Source organism: Natrix helvetica (genome assembly GCF_964273705.1).
Source record: "Natrix helvetica genome assembly, chromosome: W".
NCBI lineage: Eukaryota > Metazoa > Chordata > Lepidosauria > Squamata > Natricidae > Natrix > Natrix helvetica.
The window spans coordinates 85,525,101-85,545,428 of record NC_138555.1 but is presented as its reverse complement, the minus strand read 5'-3'; the positions used below and the strand labels follow the sequence as shown (position 1 = coordinate 85,545,428).

Genomic DNA, 20,328 nt, shown 5'->3' with positions numbered 1-20,328 from the left:
ATCCAGCTTAGAGCGATTGTTTCAAATAGGAAACAATGGCGAGTTTCATTCAATAATAAAAGTCACTTTTTAAAAAGCTATTTTAAAAAAATATATATAAACACACACACGCATGGCCGTTTGTGTAAATACAGCCAGCTCGTTCGGTGAGAAAGGTTATGGAGCCAGCTGCGTTCTTGCACGCCCAAGGACATAGAAAAGATTACGAATTTTCTCCCCGTCTTCTATTTTCTTCCAACTCCAGGACGGAAACGAAACCTGCAAGGAAAAAAAAAGGAGGAAAAAAATATTATCTGTCCAGACAATCAATTTTTAATGATCTGTTTTTGGAGGATGATTCATGATACACGTATGTCAAACATGCCATGTGCCGTTCTCTGCAAGCCGCTGCCCCTCCAGCATGTCCCAGAATCCCCTGCTCGGTGCTAGCTCAGGAAATTACTCCCCACATACTGGGGTTGCAGGGGAGGAGGGGGCACAGGATGCTGAGGTGGGTACGGTTAGTCCTCGATTACGACCACCATCGACACGGAGTGAGACATTTTTAAAAGTGAGCTTTGCCCCGTATTACGACCTTTTTGCCTCTGTCGTTAAGCGAATCCCTGCAGTGGTTAGGGTAATTAAGTCCTCGGCTGACGACCCCAATTGAGCGAAGCAACGCAGTTGCTAAACGAAATTTGTTCTGTTCCTATTATCTTTCTGCTCTAGCCACCGTTGTTAAACGAACCACTGCCTTTGTTCTGCTAGTGACATGGTTGTTAAGTGAGTCTGGCTCCCCGGTTGACTTTGCCCCTCTGATGGTTGCAAATGTTACGTCATAAATGTGAGTCAGTTTGTCAAGTGTCCGAACTTTGATCAGGTGAAACCATGAAAAGTTGTGAAAACGGATCGTGTCACTTGTTTGTCCGTCCCATGGTTACTTTAAACCGTCGCTAAACGAACGGTTGTAAGTCTTGGGCTATCTGTACAAACAAGAGACCCCCCAAAAGGTGCATTTGGACGAGGGGGTGATCCTTAAACCCAGTTAGGATGGCTAAAAAGATAAATTATGCAGTGTGTGTCAACCACAGGAAGTTTAAGATGGGTGGACTTCAACCCCCAGAATTCCCCAGGCTGCCTGGGGAATTCTGGGAGTTGAAGTCCACCCATCTTAAGCTTAAGATTGCGATCCTTGGCTTCACAAAAGACTTGGGCTATATTCACACAGCCCACTGAAGCACAAGCTAGCCAACATTGTTTGAGTCCCAGGGGTCGGCAACCTTAAACACTCAAAGAGCCAGTTGGACCCATTTCCCACAGAAAATTTCCCCTTCCCCATTCAGCCCCCTCCCCATCTAGGTCCCCCTCCCCGGGGACGTCCACTCACTCCACGGCGCAGGAGACCAGTCCGAGAAAGAAGCAGGATCCGGAAATGTAGAGAAACAGCTGGATGATCTTTGGCAACCCCTGGTACTCTGTGGGGGCAGAAGAGAAGCAGACAAGGTGGAGGGGTGGGTGAAGCCACCGTTCACCGGCAGAACTCCCTGCCACAAGAGGGGTGTATTAGAGCAGCAGAGAGGGAGGGGGAAGAGGAAGGGCTCCTTAGAAAGAGGCTGAAGGAGGGGGGGGAATGGGAGGAAACTGGGAAAGCTCAGCTAAGGAGGGAGGGTCCTGCTACCCAACCCCCAGGGGGCTGGGAGAGAAAGGTGTCGGGGTCAGCCCCTCACCTGGATAGCAGGTCCTCATGTCCCAACAACGGATCTCCACCCTGCGACAGGTAGAACAATTGAAGAGAGAGGCCACCACATCTGGAGGAAGGAACCCACAAAGGGATTATAGTTTTTCCCCCGCTTGGCAACCACAAAGGGACACAACATTTCCATTGCATGGCAGGCTGGGGGATTCTGGGAATTGAAGTCCACCCGTCTTGGAAAATGGCCGTGTTTGGAGATCCCTGATTTGAATCAGGGCAGGGGGAAAAAGTCAGAATGGCGGCCTTGGTGTGGCACGACCGCGAGGTCTTGACCTCTTCTGACCTCCCAAATAAATTTCGAAAGCCTCATTGTGAGAAAAATAAATTCTTCTAGCTTCTCTCTTCCTCTTTTGGGCAGCAATATTTGTTTTCCTAGGTCACACAGTCCTCAACTTACGACCATTTAGTGACCGCTACAACAGCGTTGAAAAATGTTACTTACGACCATTTTTTTCACATTTACGACCGTTGCGGACATCCCCGTGGTCACGCAATCAAAATTCAATCATTCGGCAACCGACTGACGTTTACGACGGTCGCAGTGTCCCAAAGTCACGGGATTCCCTTTCTGACCAGCGAGGTCAATGGGGGGGAGCCGGATTCACTTAACGACCAAGTTACTAACTGAACAACGGCAGGGATTCATTTAACAACGGTGACAAGAAAGAGGACAAAACAGGAAAAATTTCATTTAACAACTGTGTTGCTTCGCTCAATTGTGGTCGTAAGTTGAGGACTATCTAATTACGAGTGGATCTGCCGTTATTATTATTATTATTATTATTATTATTATTATTATTATTATTATTATTATTATTATTATTATTATTAATAATAATAATAATAATAATAATAATAATAATAATAATAATACCGAGTTTCATTAAAAATGAAACTCAGTCAAATGAACATTTTAAAAAGTATTTTAATAAATAAATAATTATTAAATTTATGTATACATTTTATTTATTTATTATAGTTATTGTTAGGTTTTATTCATTAAAATGAAACTCAGTCAAATGAACATTTCAACTGAGTTACGTATTTAATGAACAAAAGTAAATTATTATTACTACCATATTATTATTATTACTGCCATTATTATTACTACCATATTATTATTATTATTATTATTATTATTATTATTATTTGTATCATATATATTATTATTATTTGCTTTTATACATTGAACATGAACATTTAAAACTGTATTTTAATTAATAAATAACATGTATACATTTCATTTGTTTATTAATTAAATATAATAATTATTATTAACTTTTATTCATTAAAATGAAACTCAGTCAACTGAACGTTTAAACTGGGTTTCATGTCACAGGTATAGCCCAGGTATTTATGGCTTTTATGATGTTTCCTCCACTCAGTTTGGACTTTAATATCTTGAGAATTCATCGAATGTCCTTGGCTGAGGTTAATTCCTTGACTTTATTATGCATTACGTCAGAGGCCTCTAAAATCCCCAAGTACTTGTAGCCTTCTTCTGGTTTTACTGCCTTTATCATTTCTTCATTCTCAAGTTGCATTCCATCATCTTCTAGGACCTTGGTTGCCATTGTTGCACATTTGGCAATTCCAAACTGCATACCAAGGTCTTGGCTAAATTCTTTTGTCCTTTCAATTAATAAATTCAGTTCAGCTTTCGTTTTACCAAACAGCTTCAAATCATCCGTGTACACCAAGTGTGAAATTTTCAGTCCTTTCCTTGCAAGTTCGTATCCACAGTTCACCTTCTTCCAAATGGTTGTCAGTGGTAGCATTGAGAGTATAAAAAGTAGGGGTGAAAGGGAATCCCCCTGGAAAATGCCTCGTTTAATTTCAACTTCACCCAGTTCTTCTCCGTTAGCCATAAGCTTCGTTTCCCAGAGGTTCATTGAAGTTTCCATGAATTTTTGTATGTTGCTGCTGATGCCAAAGATTTTCAGGCATTTCTTGATCCAGCTGTGGGGAACTGAATCAAACGCTTTCTTATAGTCTATCCAAGCCATGAACAGCTTGGTTCGTCTTTTCTTTGAATCCTTTAGGATTAGCTTGTCAATCAGCAGTTGGTCTTTTGTTCCTCTTGAATTTTTGCAGCATCCTTTCTGTTCTACAGGAAGCAAGTCATTTCTTTCCAAGTATCCGTAAATTTGGTTTGCAATGATACCAGTAAGGAGCTTGTATGTTGTTGGCAAACAGGTGATTGGCCCATAGTTTCCAGGGTCCTTTCCTTTTTCTTTATCTTTTTGCATCAAAAATGTCCTTCCAGTTGTCATCACTGTCAGGTGTTTTTAAGATCTGGTTCATTTGGGCTGCCAATCTTTCGTGCATACTTGTAAGTGCCTTTAGCCAGAAACCACGTAGCTCATCTGGTCCAGGTGCCCTCCAATTCTTCCCTTTTCTTGACTGCCTTTGCACCATTTCTTTTGTTATTTTCACATCTTCCATTTTATGCACTTTAATCAAATCCTCAACCTGCTTGATCCATTTTGCACTTCTGTTGTGCTTCTTGTTGTTTTCCCACAAATTCTTCCAGAATTTCAGAGCTTTCTCTTTATCAGGCTTTTCATTTGTTGTTACTCCATCTCCACTTTCTAAGCTCTTATAAAACTGGTGCTGATTTGCTCTGAACTGTGAATTTTCCTTGAACTGAGTTACTCGATTTTCATACCTTTTAATCTTTTCAGCAACGGCAACAACCCTCTGCTTCAGCTCTTCAATTACTACCGCAATCTCCTTATTCTCCAAATCGTATCTTTATTATTATTATTATTATTATTATTATTATTATTATTATTATTATTATTATTATTATTATTATTATTATTATTATTATTATTATTATTATTCATTAAACATGAAACTCAGTCACATGAACATTTTAAAAAGTATTTTAATAAATAAATAAATAATTTATGTATACATCTTATTTATTTATTATAGTTATTATTATTGTTAGGTTTTATTCATTAAAATGAAACTCAGTCAAATGAACATTTCAAATGAGTTCCGTATTAAATGAACAAAAGTAAATTATTATTATTACCACCATATTATTATTATTATTATTATTATTATTATTATTATTATTATTATTATTATTATTATTATTCGTATCATTCATATTATTATTATTTACTTTTATACATTGAACATGAAACAGTCAAATGAACATTTAAAAGTGTATTTTAATTAATAAAAAAGTTATGTATAAATTTTATTTGTTTATTAATTAAATATAGTAATTATTATTGTTAACTTTTATTCATTAAAATGAAACTCAATCAATTGAACTTTTAAACTGAGTTTCATGTTTAATGAATAAAAGTAAATTATTATTATTACCATATTATTATTATTATTCATATTATTCGTATCCTTCGTATTATTCTTATTATACTTTTATTCATTAAATATGAAACTCAACATTTAAAAATGTAACATAAATATTATTGACTGGAACTGATGGTGGTTATTAGTATTATTAGTAATAGCATTATTAGTGTTAGTATTATTATTATTATTAGTAATAGTAGTATTAGTATTATTAATATTATTATTATTTGTATTCTTATTATTTGTATTATTATTATTTTACACTTTCCTGTCCCCAACTCTCACGGCAGCTTACCAGGACTTAAAAATGCAAAACAGAAACACCAACGCAATTAAAATCAAAATTGGCCTTTTAAAATCAATCACTGGACATTAAAACAATTATCCGTCCAAGGGTTTTAGGAGGAAAACTTACGACAGGCGGGCGGACACAGAGCTGGAGAGAGAGAAAGAAAGAGAGAAGAAAAATCACATAAAAACGAAAGCAGAGATAGAACAAATATCCCCCAGATAATGAAAGAATTCAGAGTAAACCTTTGCCTGATCATTACTGAGGACTAGATCCTTTGTGCGATGTGCAAAACTTTCTGGGACAAAGGATGCTTTGGGAACTGGGGTGTGCTGTTGTCGCACATTTATTTTTGTAAAATCGTTATCACCATCTTCTTGTAACGACCCCCATAATCCCTTGCAAGGGTGGAATCTGGGCAACTGAATGAAACTTGAGTATTTTACTGGCCGGATGCCCTTTCCTGTCGCCAGTGTGGAGTTTTGTTCGGCAGATATATTCTCATTTATTTTGTAAAATGAACTAATTTTATATGCTGCCCGTCTCACGCCATCCAAAAGGACAGCTCCAGCAATACCTTGTTGTCTGTCCATTATCCAGTACTATCCATGCCAGCTGATTTCCTAATATATCTGTTATTATTTATTTGATTTTTAAAAAAATAAATCCTCCCTTTATAATATGTAACTCCTGGGTCTGTTTGATCATTTGGTTCCGAGAGTCAACTCAATGCCCTTTGCAGACAAATGTCAAGATCAGAAGGAACCCACAAGGTCATCCAATCTGACCCGCCCTGCCAGCTGAGCTCCCTCTCTAAGGAAAGTCCCAGCCAAATTCTTCTGCGCCCAAGCCCCGGATTTGATGCTGCTTGTAAAATACAGGCAGTCCTTGACTTACAACCGTTCCTTTAGTGACCGCTCAAAGTGACAACGGCACTGAAAAAAAATGAGCCCTATTTCACACTTAACGACCCTGTGGTCACCTCATCAACATTCAGAGAATTGACTTATATTTACGACGGTGCAGCGTCCCGGGAGGGGTGGGATGTTGCATGATTCCATTTTGCGACCTTCCTATCAAGCGAAGTCCAGGGAAGCTGGATTCACTTAATGACCATGTGATTCACTTAACAACCAGGTTCACTTAATGACCGTGTGACTCCCTGAATGACTGTGGTGATCCGCTTCACAACCATAGCCCCCCAAAAAGGGTCATCGAAAGGGGCGCACCCTCCTTAACAACCATCTCGCTTAGCGACAGAAATCCTGGGCTTGATGGTGGGCGTAAGTGGAGGACTGCCCATATCTGAAAAGAGGCTGCCGAAAGTTGCGTTTGGGACGTCACCTCGGAGACGATTGGCAGGCTTCCATCCTAACCCGCGTCTTGGTGTCGAGTGCGAAACACCCTTTCTTAAGGAGAGAGCAGGCAGGCATGCCCCGCCCCTCAAGTCAAACCCCGCCCCCCAAAGAGCCGAGTGCGGATTCTCCCACCTTCTCGCATCTCGCTTGGCATCTTCACCTCGTGCAGCCAGTTCCAAAACTTCGGGAGATCCGCGAAACTTTGCTTTATTTCTAAGGAAAACAATGGGGGTGGGGGGGGAGGGTTGTGGGGGGAGCCTTCCAGAGCCTTGGACTACAACTCCCACCATCCCCAGCCACACTCAGAGGCTCCCTTGAGCAATGGATTTGGGGGTGAGCCAGGCCTTCGAACCCCGGCCCAAGCTCCCGAGGACTCGGGGACTCCCTTACCCATCACTCTGAGCACACGATGGGCTTTCTCCAGGAGGAGGTCCAGGGCTTCCTCATCTGGAGGGCGAAAAAACAGAATAAGGAGGGGCTTTGTTGCAAGCCAGAGCTCGACCGGTGGGATATCTGCCTGGAGGGGACCATCCTGCAGCCCTGGAACCAACATAGGGCCAACTCTGTGCCCTTCGACCCGTCCCGCCTTGCAGGGCTGTTGTTACGAGACCCGGTGTCCGGCAGAAGCACAACCATTGCAGGAAGGAGAATGGCACGCGTTCGTGCGAGGCCACAAAAGTGACGCCTGGCGCGAACCGGTCCTCGACTTAACAGCTGCTCGCTTAGCGACTGGAGGATTCCGGCGGACAAACTGGACTCCATGAGTCCTCCTGAAGTCGTCCTAAGAACAAGACCAGACGAGGCCCTCATCTGAAATGGGGTTGGGTCCCCTGCTGGAAAAGGGGGTTGGACTAAATGACCTCTAGGGTTCCCTTCCAGCTCTAGTCTGATGGATTTATTGACGTTACAACCGAACCGAACTTCAGGATCTGAAGTTCTGACGATCAATGCCCCCGCGGGTCCCAAAAATCAGGTTGGGGGGGGTGGCACTTTGGAGACCTAAAGCCTCTCCCCGCCCCAGGGGTAGGGTGATGTCCCTCCTATGGGTATTGGGTGGGTTGCTTTGCCTCCCCCTTCTCTATCACCCCCTCCCCAGTTTGAAACCCTGGAGTCTCCCTCTACCTAAAGCGAACTCCCGGACGGCCTTTGCCCCCCAGGGGTACTTGGAGCAGCCCCTCCGGCCGAAATGCTCTTGGTAGCGGGCACAGAGGTGGGCAAAACGCATCTTCAGGTTTTTGAACTGGTGCCCGCAGTGGAGGCAGCCCTCCGTGGGCCCCTTGGGCAGGAGAAAGAGGAGGAGGAGGAAGAGGAGGACAGCCGGGGTCAAGGACCCCCAGCAGGGAGCCGCTGGAGGGCCCATGGGGAGTACCAGGTGGGCGGAGCAGGGAAGGAGTAGGCGGGGCCTTGGGGGTTATCCGGAACCCCCGTTTCCATGTCCTGTTGGGCCACGGGTTCTAGAGCTTGGTGTGTCGTGGGGGGGGGGGGAGTGGCAAGAATCTTAGAATCATAGAAACCATAAGGCAGGAAGGGACCCTGGAGGTCTTCTAGTCTGACCCTGTCATAGGTGCAAGGCAGAAATTTTTATATACCATCCCGGACAAATTCGAACTTGGACTGTTTTTACATGGGAGGCAATTATATTAACCTCTAAGCCACAAGCTCTCCTCCCTTATCAGCTGAGCCAGGGGAATGACGAAGTGTTTTTTCTTTTGTCAAAGCACCTGGTGTGGCCAAATATGGGAGGGAGGATACTGCTTCCCTTTTGCCTTTCAGCCCCACTCCAGGAGACTTCCAGGCAGAAAAACCTGTAAAAACAGCCCAGGTTCGAATCCCAGTAAGGGTTTGGCTAGCTGATGAGAGCTAAATAGCTTGAAATAGATCTATACTAGTCTCCCTTGGTTTATTTATCAGCATAAATCCAATCCAATCCAATCCAAAAATGCAACACAAAATGGTTTTTTTCTGCCTGGAAGGCTCTTGGAGTGGAGCCTTCTCCTCTCTTCCTCTTCCTGCCCTCTCTCCTTCTCTCCTTTTCTCTTCCATCTCTCTTCCTCCTCTCTTCCTCTTCCTGCCCTCTCTCCTTCTCTCCTTCTCCCTTCCATCTTCCGCTCCTCACCTCTCTCTTCCATCCCTCCTCTTCCTCTCCTCTCTTCCTTTCTTTTTCTATTGTCCTTTCTTTTCTCCTTCCCTCCCTTCTCTCCTTTCTTCCTCCTCTCCTTCCCCTTCCTTCTTCCCTTACCTCTCCCTTCCTCCTCTCTTCCTCTTCCCCTTCCTGCCCTCTCTCCTTCTCCCTTCCATCTTCCTCTCCCTACCTCTCTCTTCCGTCCCTCCTCTTCCTCTCCTCTCTTCCTTTCTTTTTCTATTGTTGTAGGTGTCTCTTCCAGTTCTTAATTTTTTTACTTTCTTGGGGTGGTATTTCCACAGACCCAAAAATAGTTAAATATCATTTCTTGTTCTCTTTCCTTCTCAAATCTATCCTGATTATATTTCTTTTTCCCCTTTGTATCTTACTTTGGAATATATACTTATATACTGTTATTTTCTTTTCTATTTGCCCCCCTCTTCCTCCCCTTTTCTACCTAATGGCCTATCATCTGGGTTCCATATTTTCCCCTTACTTTATTTCTGTATGTCTTTCTCAAACCATTCATCAAATCTTCCCCATGTCTTGAAGTACACTGATTCCTCTTTGTCCTTTATTTTCACTGTCAGCCTATTCATCTCTGCACTATCTAGAATTTTTTTTTATCCCTGGAAGCTTTCAAGAAGAGACCAGGCTGCCATCGGTCAGAAAATGGGGCAGGGTCTCCTGCTTGGGCAGGTGGGGCTGGACTAGATGACCTCCAAGCTCCCTTCCAACTTGTTATTCTGTATATGGACGTGAATTCAGGGTCTCGACAAAGCTTTGCAGAGAGTTTGGCATACAGGAAGTCCTCGGTTTAACGACCACAGTTGAGCCCAAGGCTTCCGCTGCTAAGCAAGACCTTTGTGACGTGACTTGCATCCCGCGTTCTGACATTTCTTGCCACCACCGTTGTTAAATGAATCTGTGCAGGGATTAAGCGAGTAACATGGTCGCTAAGTGAATCCGGGCTTCCCCATTGATGTGGCTTGTGAGAAGGTCGCAAAAGGAGGATCACGTGACACACACACCCCCAGGGACTCTGCGATCGTCGTAAATATGAGTCAGTTGCCAATTTCGATCACGTGACCACGGGGAATGCCGCAACGGTCATAAGGGTGAAAAACGGCCGTGAGTCATTCAGTGCTGTTGTAACTTGGGACGGTCACTAAACCAGCGGTTGTAAGTCAAGGACCAGCTGTGCTCTGTGTGTTATACGCATATTTCGGTTGTTAACTTCAAAGGGATTTTGTTGTTTTTGGCAAACCAGCTTTTGACCACAACGGGACTTGTGAAGAAAAAGCTGGGCGCCAGCTCTCCCAAATGGTTGAACTGGTTTACCCACACGGGGTTGGACTAGATGACCCTTGAGGGTCCTTCCCAAGTGCCTCATGTAAGGGTTTTCCCATCAGTCTGGCAGAGGAGTCAGCTCTGCCGCGACAGTTGCGATTGTGACGCGGCCTTACTCAGCCTTCACACCTTGGAGATGGGTGGACTTCAACTCCCAGAATTCCTCAGGAGACACGACTGAGCCTAAGATGGGGGGGGGGATTCATTCTCTCTGAGCTTGGGGGCTCCCTTGCAGACCTTTCACGACCCAACTAGGAGACCTCATCAGCTTCAAAGCGAAGGGACCTGAAAGTGGAAGAATCCCTCTGCACATCCTCCTTGAGGGGTGTGTGTGTGTGGGATATTCTACCTGTCCTTCCCCACCTGCAGCCCCTCGCCCGACCAGGTGTTTTGGCCGCCTCCTTGCCTTGATTGCAGATGTCTTGTTGGTGCCCCTTCCCCGCTTCCAACCAACTCCCCACCCTCTCCTGCCCCGGCCTCCTGCTCTTCAACCTTGCCAACCTTGCAAGACAAAACTCTCCCTGCGCAAGCAGCCAGGTGTGAGGTGTGAGCAAGGAAACACGTGAGACACCTTTGCATGTTAATAGTTGTGCGGAGGAGAAACCGGGCCGGAGTAGGAGTGAGTAAGCTTACTCAGACCCAAAGGAGAATGTAGGTCAGCAGCTACCTCCGCTCCGGGCTGCGTGAATCACCCACGAGGGAGTGGTGCAAAAGACACACACTTAACACCAGGAGTCTTATCACAAATGACACGCAGGTTGGGTGTAACATTCGGGGTGGCCAATGTTTGCCCTGTGCGATTTTGCCCCTACGAAAACTCCATCAAGAGCGCAGAAAACAAATCCTACTATTTCCCCATCTCAAAAACAAGAAACTTTTCCAAACTCGGAGCAGTTTGGAAAAGATGCCCCCCAAAAATGGGATTCCGGAACCCAGAAGGCACCGATTCGGGTCTTTGGGCCAGGTGGGATATTAACTGAAGGAGGGAGGGTGGGCGAATGCCGTTCAAAGCAAGATAAAATAGGATAAAAGCAGATAAAAGGGGGGAAAATTAAAGTGAACAATCTTTAAATCAGTGTTTTTCAATCTGGGTCAGTTTGAAGAGGGACGGACTTCAACTCCCAGAATTCAACTCCCGGAAGCCACCACCACCCTCTCTTAAAGTGGCAGGAATCCTGGGAGTTGAAGTCCAACCCCTCTTAAAGTGGCAGGAACTGCCAATATTCCCTTCCATTGATAAAAACAGGCAGCTGGTGAAAATAAGATTTCTTTGGTATATTTCAAGCAAAAAACCCACTTTAATGCATTAAAAATAAACCCCTGGGTTGCCCCTTCTCTAACCCACCCGTGTTTCCATGCATGCTAATCTCCACTTAGCCGTTGTGCCCCCCCCTCAACCTCCCCCACCTATCCCCCCCCCTTATCCCAGGGAGAGGGTCCATAATCCCCCAAAATCTCTCTTCAAATACCCACAGCCATTGCAGGTTTAATTAAATTTTCACAAAGAGGAATGGAGGAAAAAGAAAAAAGAATTGTGATTTTATCATCCTTTTCTGCCTGGCTGGTCGTTAAGTGACCGGTGCGGTCACAAAGCGAGCACCTCAGTCGTTAAATGGACCAACGGTTCTCTGGGATGGTGTATCTTGGACCTGGCCCCCGCCGGCTCTTTGTTCGATCCTAGGTAGAGGCAGATTTTTCTCTCTCTGGGCACAATGAGAATATAACTGCCGAACAAAACTCCTCATTGGCGACAGGGAAAGGCATCCGGCCAGTAAAACACTCAGCTCTCCATTCAGTTGCCCAGTCTCCACCCCCGCAAGGGATTATGGGCTCGTTAAAAAAGAAGGAGGAGGATCACAGGGAAAAAGCACAACATTGCCGAGCTTTATTGTCACGTGGCAATCAACACACCGAGGAGGCCTTGCATTTTTGCGAGGTATCGCCATCCTCCACCCCACACAGGCAGGCACTTGCGTTGCTCTCGAAGAGTGTGCGCGTGTGTGTGAAATCAACCTACACAATTTTTGCGCGATGTTCTTCCCCCCTTTGTACCCGTGCCGAGAACACAATTCGTTGTTCGTTCTTTTGTGTGTCTGGTTTGCCAACCGCAGTCGAAAAGGCACCAGGAAAACTTATCTAGGGGGCAGAATTCCCTTTGCCTTTCAGAGGGGGTTGGACTACACCTCCCATCTTCCCCAGAGGGAGTCGTGCCCCTTTCAAGTGCGCCCCCTTTGTGTGCAGACATGTGTGAAAATGCTCATCAACAATTAGAAGCAAAATAAGTTAAGGAAAGAGGGAGGGGTACAATCAACACCCCATTAAGTTCATTAAATTATATCCCCCCCCCAATTATATTAATTACCTGTCATCGGATTATCTCATGATAGGTAGTCCTTGACTTACAACCGTCATGGAACCCGCCTATCGCGGTGGTAAGTCCATAACCCGGATCAGTCGCCAGATTTTACGATGGTTTTTTTTTTAACGGTAGTTGTTAAGTGACCTCGGCTGTCTTTCAACGAACCAGCGGTTGTCTGTGGGCCAGCTTTGCCAAAAACTAGAAGGCCAGTTTTCGGTCGTTAAATGAGTCACATGCACGGGGGATATTGCAAATGGCTGTAAAAAGAGGCCAGTTTCCAGGAACGGGACTTGTGGTCATGTGATCACGGGATTCGGGGGGGGGAGTGCATCAGAACTTCGGAACTGGGTTGTAAGTAACTCTACCCCCCCACCCCGCCGGGCGGAGGTCCGTTGTAAGTCTGGACAGTCTCTAAGGGAACGGTCGTAAGTCAAGGATTAGCTGCATCCCTTAAATCCTCCTCAGTTGCCATTTACTTCCCCCTCCCCCCCGCCTGATGTAGATTACAGCTAACTCCTCGAGTTACAACAGTTCATTTAGCGACCGCCCAAAGTGACCTCCCTGAAAAAAGAGATCCTTTTTCACACTTACGACCGCTGCCTCGGTCACGTGAATTCAGACGCTTGGCCAACCGGCATGTACTTACGACGGTTGCGGGGTCCCCCTTTGGCGACCTTCCGCCAAGCCAAGCCAAGGAAAGGGGGGGGAGTCCAGATTCGCTTAACAACCGAAAGGTTGTTAAAACGGAGCAAAATTCACTTTAAAAAAAAAGTGTCCTGTGGAGCCACAGATATTCGGGGCTCAATTGTGGCCGTAAGCCGAGGACTACCTCTACATTTGGGGGGGGGGTTGAGCAGGGTCTCTGTCATAACCCTGAACTCTTGCTTAAGTGACCCGTCGTACATCGAGGACTTCTGAGTTTTAGGCTGCAGCCAATGCAGACGTCACGGGGGAGGGAGGGGAAGGGGGTCTTGGGATGCCATCCTTCTCAGGGTGACGTCGCTACGATGCCATTCCTGCTCCCCCCCCCCCCCCACGGATGCTCAAGCCTTCCTCGTCCATCGTCTTCCTCTCTTCGGTGTCTTCCGCTGTGTCCATCCGGAGGCCGAAAGCTCAGGCGACAGGTGGGATCTAGACGGGGGTGGGGGTGTGGGGGTGGGGGGTGTTAGGGAGGTGGAAGGAGAAGGTAATGGGGGGTGAGAGAGAAACGGGGAGGCCTCGCTGAGTTAAGGCAGACAAAGGCGGATTCTGGAGCCAGGCAGCCGCTTCAGACAAAAGCCGGTTTGTCCCCTTCTCAAGTTCCCTCCCCCTATGACCTCCCCACCGTCCCCATGTACCACTCACCGCCTGGGCCGGGCAGCTCTTCTCCTCCGCTCAGCCTGGTAGCCCTTACAGAATGACAGAGTGGGAAGGGACCTTGGAGGTCATCTAGTCCAACCCCCCCTGCTCAGAATGACAGTGGGAAGGGACCTTGGAGGTCATCTAATCCAACCCCCCCTGCTCAAGGAGGAGACCCCGTACCATTCCAGACATGTAGGCTGTCCAGACTTTTCGTTATCAACCTCCAGGGACGAAGCACCCCTAAGTGCAGGTGGCAAGGAGTTCCACTGCTTAATGGTCAGGAAATGTCTCCTGAATTCCAGGGTGCTTCTCTCCTTGATTAGTTTCCATCCATTGCTTCGTGCTCTGCCTCCAGGGGCTTTGGAAAATGAGTTCACCCCCTCTTTTTTGGGGGGGCAGCCCCTCAATCGGTCAATCAGAAGAGATGGTCGGAAGAAGCTATTTTTCAAAGCTTTCTAAAGCATTTTGAAAAATCTAAAAAAAATAGCTGAACTTGGGGGGGAAATGGCCACGCCCACCTAGTCACATGATCCCTCCACCACCAAGCCACGCCCACAGAACCGGTGGGGTGTGTGTGTTGAGATTTCCACACTGGGTAGGGCTTATATGACCAGCAGCCTGAAAAATCCCGCTAGGTCTTATTTTCGGGGAAACGGGGGCGGGGGGGGGAAGCCCTTGGCCAAATCCGAATCGTGGCCCCTGGTGCCACGGATTTAGACATTGCGCCAATCCAGAATCAGGTGTGTTCAATGAAAGGTGCCATGTGAATCTGCCCACCGCTGTTGGGGCATAACACAAGGGAGCAAACCATCTTAAGGCCTGTTGAAGCCGTAAACCTGGTTAAGCGAACCGTAGTTCAGAACAGAGCATGCCTTTGTTCCACCCCCACCCCCACCCCCAAGTTACAATTTCAGGCTTACGAGTTGCCCCTCTACGGGCAGTCCTCGACTTACGACCAATTTCTGTCGTTAAGCAGGACATTTAAGCGAGTTTTGCCCCGTTTTACGAGCTTTCCGTTCACCGTTGTTATGGGAATCCCCGCAATTGTTAAATTCGTCACACGATGGCTAAACGAATCTGGCTTCCTCAGGGGACTTTGGTTTGTCCGAAGGTTGCTAAAGGGGGAATCATGGGACGGCCGGGACACTGCGACCGTCGTAAATAGGAGTCAGTTGCCAGGTGGCTGAATTTGGCTCCCATGACCCTGGGGATGTTCTTAATTGAAGTGTGGAAACGGCCGTAAGCCGCTTGGTTCCGTGCGGTCGTAACTTTCAGCGGTCACTAAATGAATGTTTGTAAGTCGAGGACTACCTGTAATGGTTGGAAGGGACCTTAGAGGTCTTCTAGTCCAACCCCCTGCTCAGGCAGCAAACCCCTAAGCTTTCGGCATGCGGCGAGACAAAGGTTAGCCATCCTTGCGCTGGATCATTTCAAACCATGTCAGGCCAAGGTTCCTGCTTACCTTTTTGGTCCGCCTCGCGGTAGCGTCGGCTGCCAAGGGCTGCCTCTGCCCCGAACGTTTGGCTGAGCTATTCACTGTCGTACGAAACGCAAAGAACGGGCGTTCAGGATATCAGCCGGATCCGGGAAGACCGAATCCACCCGGAAGCCTTGGGCCAAGGCCACCTTCAGGACCTCTTCCAGGAATTGGTTGGAGGAGCTGATCTCTCGCCCGTCCACCCGTAGCTGGCGGAACTTCTGTTTGGCGTACTCCGCGGCGGGCAGCGTGGCCGGCCACGGGGCCCACTCCAAACACAGATGGTGGCACGTCGTGGCTTCCACGCAGGACCTTCCCGGGGAACCGTCCAGCATCTCATCATCCGTCTCCGTGTCTTCGTCCGGGGAGTCATCCGGAGAAATTCTCCGGTCGCCATTACTAGACCACCTCTTCCTTTCTCCGCTTTCCCGGAGGGTTGGCTGAGTTTTGGGAAGACGTGATCCTTTCCGTGACGGGTCCGGCTGTCCGTCAGAAGACCCTTCGTCCAAATCCTCGTTGACACACTCAAGGCAGCCCAGCTGTCTACGCAGTCCAGCCAGAAAGTGCCGGTCGGTGCAGAAGACGTTGGCGGTGAAGATCTCCACGATGCAAGAGCTGAGCTCATAGTTTTGGGGTCCGCGGCGCACGTTGAAATGCAGCTGGCGCTGGGTCACGTCCACATCGGCGTGGAGCACCGCGTTGCTCCGCTGCCGCCATCGCTCCGCCTCGACCCGCCGCAGTTGTTCCAGGAGTGGACGGATCTGGTAGAAGTCCGCTTCGGCCCGCAGCAGGGAGAGCTCGGCGTAGCCCTCCGGAAGATCCAGGCGGCCGAACCGGAGGAAGTTCAGAATGTGGCGGAAAGTCTTGCCGTCGCGGTCGATGAAGTAGTTCCCGCAGCTGTCCAGGAGGGCCGGTTGGGGACCCCGGAACATGGCGCCCAGCATGGAGTCAGGGAAGCGGGTCAAGGTTTCCAGGGTGGTGCTGTAGAGTTTCCCCCCCACGTTCAGGGTCACCAGTGGGCCAAGTCGGCCTGGGTCCTGGCAAGTGTCCGGCATCCTCACGAAGACACCTGTGGGGAGATGAGAAGGGGGTGCGTGATTTGGGGTGTGATGGATGGGTGCACCTGCTGTTTTCCCGAGCTTCCGATGTCATCCTCTGAATCATTCAGTTGCCCAGACTCCATCCCGCAAGGGATTATGGGGTAGTTAAATGAAGATGATTGATATTATAGCGTTAGACTTATCAGTACAATTTAGCCCCATTTTAATGACTTTTCTTGCCACTGTTGTTAAGTGAATCACTGCAGTTGTTAAGTGAGAAATACAGTTGTTAAGTGAATCAGGCTCCCCCCCCGGTTGACTTTGCTTGTGGGATGGTCACAAAACGGAATCTCTTGACCATAGGATACTGTGACTATCTGGATTTTGACCACGTGATCTACTGAAACGGTTGTTAAGAGTGAAAAATGGTCATAGGTCACTTTTTTCAGCACTGTCATAACATCCCGGTCATTAAACGAATGGTTGTAAAGTCGAGGATAACCTGTATTGTGAGCCATCCAGAGCTACGGTAACAGTGAGGAGGGGGGGGGCATAATAATTTAATAGATAGATGATAGATAGATAGATAGATAGATAGATAGATAGATAGAGTGAGAGAGAGGAAGACAGATAGGTAGCGAAAGAGAAAGAAAGAAAGAAAAAAAAAGATAGATAGATAGATAGATAGATAGATATAGATAGATAGAAAGAGAGAGAGAGGAAGATAGAGATAGATAGCGAAAGAGAGAAAAAGAAAGAAAAAGAGATGATAGATAGATAGATAGATAGATAGATAGATAGATAGATAGATAGTTATGGATAGAAAGAGAGAGAGGAAGATAGAGATAGATAGCAAAAGAGAAAGAAAGAAAGAAAGAAAGAAAGTTATAGATGGAAAGAGAGAGAAAGATAGAGATAGAAAAATAGATACCAGAGAGAGGGGGGAAGATATATATATATATCTAATAGAGAAAGAAAAATAGATATAGATAGAAAGAGAGAGAAAATAGAGAGTTAGAGAGAGAGAGAGAGAGAGAGAGAGAGAAACAGAGAGAAAGAGATATATAAAATAGAGAGAGAAATAGGGAGAAATAGGGAAAATAGAGATTTTCTGCCCTATAGATACTATATAGAGAGAGAAAGAAAGAGAGAAAGATATAGATATACATAGAAAGAGAGAGAAAATAGAGAGTTAGAGAGAGAGAGAGAGAGAGAGAGAGAAACAGAGAGAAAGAGATATATAAAATAGAGAGAGAAATAGGGAGAAATAGGGAAAATAGAGATTTAGAGAGAGACGGAGAGATAGATAGAAACAGAGAGAGAGAGAGAAAGAGAGAGAGAGAGTCAGATAAACGGAATAAACAAACGAGCAAACACCACCTGATATAATTTTCCAACGTGGGAGAGAAAAAAATCTTCGCAACTCTTTCCAAAATCCCGTCTTGGGTCGCCTTCCCTCCACCCACACTTTTCGGGGCTGAGGGGGGGGGGAGGGAGTGGGGGGGGGCTGTTAAAGGCAAGCAGAGGCGCTTGCAGAGCTGAGGTCCCAGGCAAAAGGGGCGGGGGCGGGGGGCGGGGAAGGGGCGCCTTCCCGGCCAGGTGGGGGCGGTTCCCAGTCTGGGACGTCCCAGTGGGATCCTGCCCCCCGGAGGGGTCCGGGACGGGCTGGGCTGCAGCTTTGGGTGGGCTCCCCCCTTCCTCTTCTGCGCCCCTCCCGAAAGGGGTGTGTGAATTGGGGGAGGGGGCAGAACATCAGAAGCTGTAAAAGTGGGGGAGGGAAGCCTGGGACTCCGCTCCCATCAGGCGAAGGAGGATGGGAACTGGAGTCCTCCCTGCCCTAAAGCGGGGGGCTCGTCCTGGGAAGCCCCCCTCCCCCTCCCACGGACTGGAGGGGGCGAGGGTCCCCGGCTGTGATCCCTCCAGCGGGGGAGGGGAGCAGAAGGAGCGAGGGGTGGGCTTGTGGGGGGGGTTGACCAGCTCTCCCCTCCCCGAGGGTGATGGAGGAGGGGAGGGGTCTCCTTACCTGCCGGGGGTCTCCGGTGCGGGGAAAGCAAGCGCGCCTGGTCCGATCGGATTTCTCTGGGCGCTGCCGGCGGCGGCGGCTCTTTATAGGGGCGGGAGCGGCGGGGGCGGGTAGGGCTCGTTCCCCGCCCCGGGAAAGCAGCCGGTAGGTGGGGTGGGGGCGCTGCCGCCGCTTCTGCCTCGTTCAGCGACGGAGCCTCGCCGCAATTGGGAACCGACCCCTGGCGGGTCTAGGACTTCCTTCTGGGTCCCCGGGTGGGGGTCTCAACCTTTCCTGCCCCCTCCAACTCCGAACCCCCGGACGGAGGGGTGGGGGCGCCGCCGCCGCTTCTGTCCCGTTCAGCGACGGAGCCTCGCCGCAATCTGGAACAGACCCCCTGGCTGGCCTAGGACCTCCTCCAGGTCCCGGGTGTGCGTATGTCTCAACCCTTCCCGCCCCCTCCAACCCCGGACCCCCGGACGGAGGAGTGGGGACCTCTGCCCCCCCCCCCCCCCGGTGGTCGTCCCCGCGATCATCCCGCAACAAGCGACTGGAGCGGTGCCATCCCGCCGTTGAGTCGTCCTGGAGAAGAAACGCGCCCCCCCGAGGGCGGCGGGGGATGATGGGTGGTGGGCGGTGGGGGATGATGGGTGGGCAGTGGGCGGTGGGAGCGTCTCACAACTTGGGATCCCGCCTTCTTGCGGCAGGGTCTCCATTCGATTCCTATTCGGTGCTTGGGGTTGGTGGGTGCCAGAGACGTGGGGGGGGTGGTGAGACAGCCCCCAGCAGTTCGGGTTTTGGACAGCGCAAACTTTTGAAAAGTTTGCGTGGGAAAGTGGGAAACCCGAGTTCAAATGCCCCCTGGGGGGGCCGCCTGAGTTCTTGAGACTTTGGGACAGTCCCAATCCCGCCCCCCGCCCCCCTTCTCTCTCTCTCTCTCTCTCTCTCTCTCTTTCTTTCCCTCTTTCTTTCTTCCCTCTCTCTCTTTCCCTCTCTTTCTCTCTTTCGTTCTTTCCCTCTCTTTCTTTCTCTTTCTTTCCCTCTTTCTTTCCCTCTCTCTTTCTTTCTTTCTTTCTTTCTTTCTTTCTTTCTTTCTTTCTTTCTTTCTTTCCCTCTCTCTTTCTTCCCCCTCTTTCCCTCTCTTTCTGTCTCTCTTTTTCTTTCTTTCCCTCTCTCTCTCCTCCTTTCTCTTTCTTTCTTCCCTCTCTTTCCCTCTCTCTCTTTTTCTCTTTCTTTCTCTCCCTTTCTCTCTCTTTCTCTTTCTTTCTTTCTTTCCCTCTCTCCTTTTCTCTTTCTCTCTTTCTTTTTCTCTCCCTTTCTCTCCCTCTCTTTCTGTTTCTCTCTGTCTGTCTTTCTTTCCCTTCCCCTTTCTCTCACTCTCTTTCTCTCTCTCTCTCTCTCTCTCTTTCTTTCTCCCTTTCTCTTTCTTTCTTTCCCTTTCTCTCTCTCTCTGTCTCTCTCTTTCTCTTTCTTTCTTTCCCCCTCTCTTTCTCTCTCACTTTCTTTCTCTCCCTTTCTCTTTCTTTCTTTCCCTCTTTCTCTCTCTCTCTTCCTTTCTCTCTTTCTTTCTGTCCCCTTGTCTCTCTCTCTCTTTCTCTTTTTTCTTTCCCTTTCCCTTTCTCTCACTCTTTTTTCTCTTTCTCTCTCCCTCTCTCTCTCTTTCTTTCTCTTTCTTTCCTCAGCTCGGCCTACCTAGCAGGGAGGTTGTTGTGGGAAGGAACAGGAGGATGGAATACTGTAGACTCAGCTAAGCCTTAACTGAGGACCACAACCGAGGCCAAAATTTCGGTTGCTCAGAGAAGTGAGCTTCGCTCCCATTTTACAACCTTCCAGGCCACGGTCGTTAAGCGCACCGCTGCCGTTGCTCAGTTAGTGACCGTGTCATTCAGTGAATCTGGCTTCCCCCATGGACTCGGCTGGTCAGA

General features: G+C 47.9%; 1 protein-coding gene across 3 annotated transcripts; it reads right to left on the bottom strand.

Moving 5' to 3' along the window:
* Positions 1-1,745: 1,745 nt before the first annotated feature.
* On the bottom strand, positions 1,746-18,464 carry LOC309400439 (BTB/POZ domain-containing protein KCTD11-like). Of its 3 annotated transcripts, XM_081968933.1 has the most exons (4): positions 18,425-18,464; positions 15,347-16,430; positions 5,481-5,501; positions 1,746-1,787 (listed from the first exon to the last, which is right to left on the bottom strand). In XM_081968933.1, the coding sequence occupies exon 2, from the start codon at positions 16,414-16,416 to the stop codon at positions 15,418-15,420; it is 999 nt and encodes a 332-aa protein (XP_081825059.1). In that variant the 5' UTR covers positions 16,417-16,430; positions 18,425-18,464; the 3' UTR covers positions 1,746-1,787; positions 5,481-5,501; positions 15,347-15,417. The 3 variants fall into 3 exon arrangements, with proteins under 3 accessions (XP_081825059.1, XP_081825058.1, XP_081825057.1); XM_081968932.1 differs by lacking the exon at positions 1,746-1,787 and having other exon boundaries at positions 5,178-5,501; XM_081968931.1 differs by lacking the exons at positions 1,746-1,787; positions 5,481-5,501 and adding an exon at positions 12,039-13,674.
* Between the last annotated feature and the right edge of the window lie 1,864 nt (positions 18,465-20,328).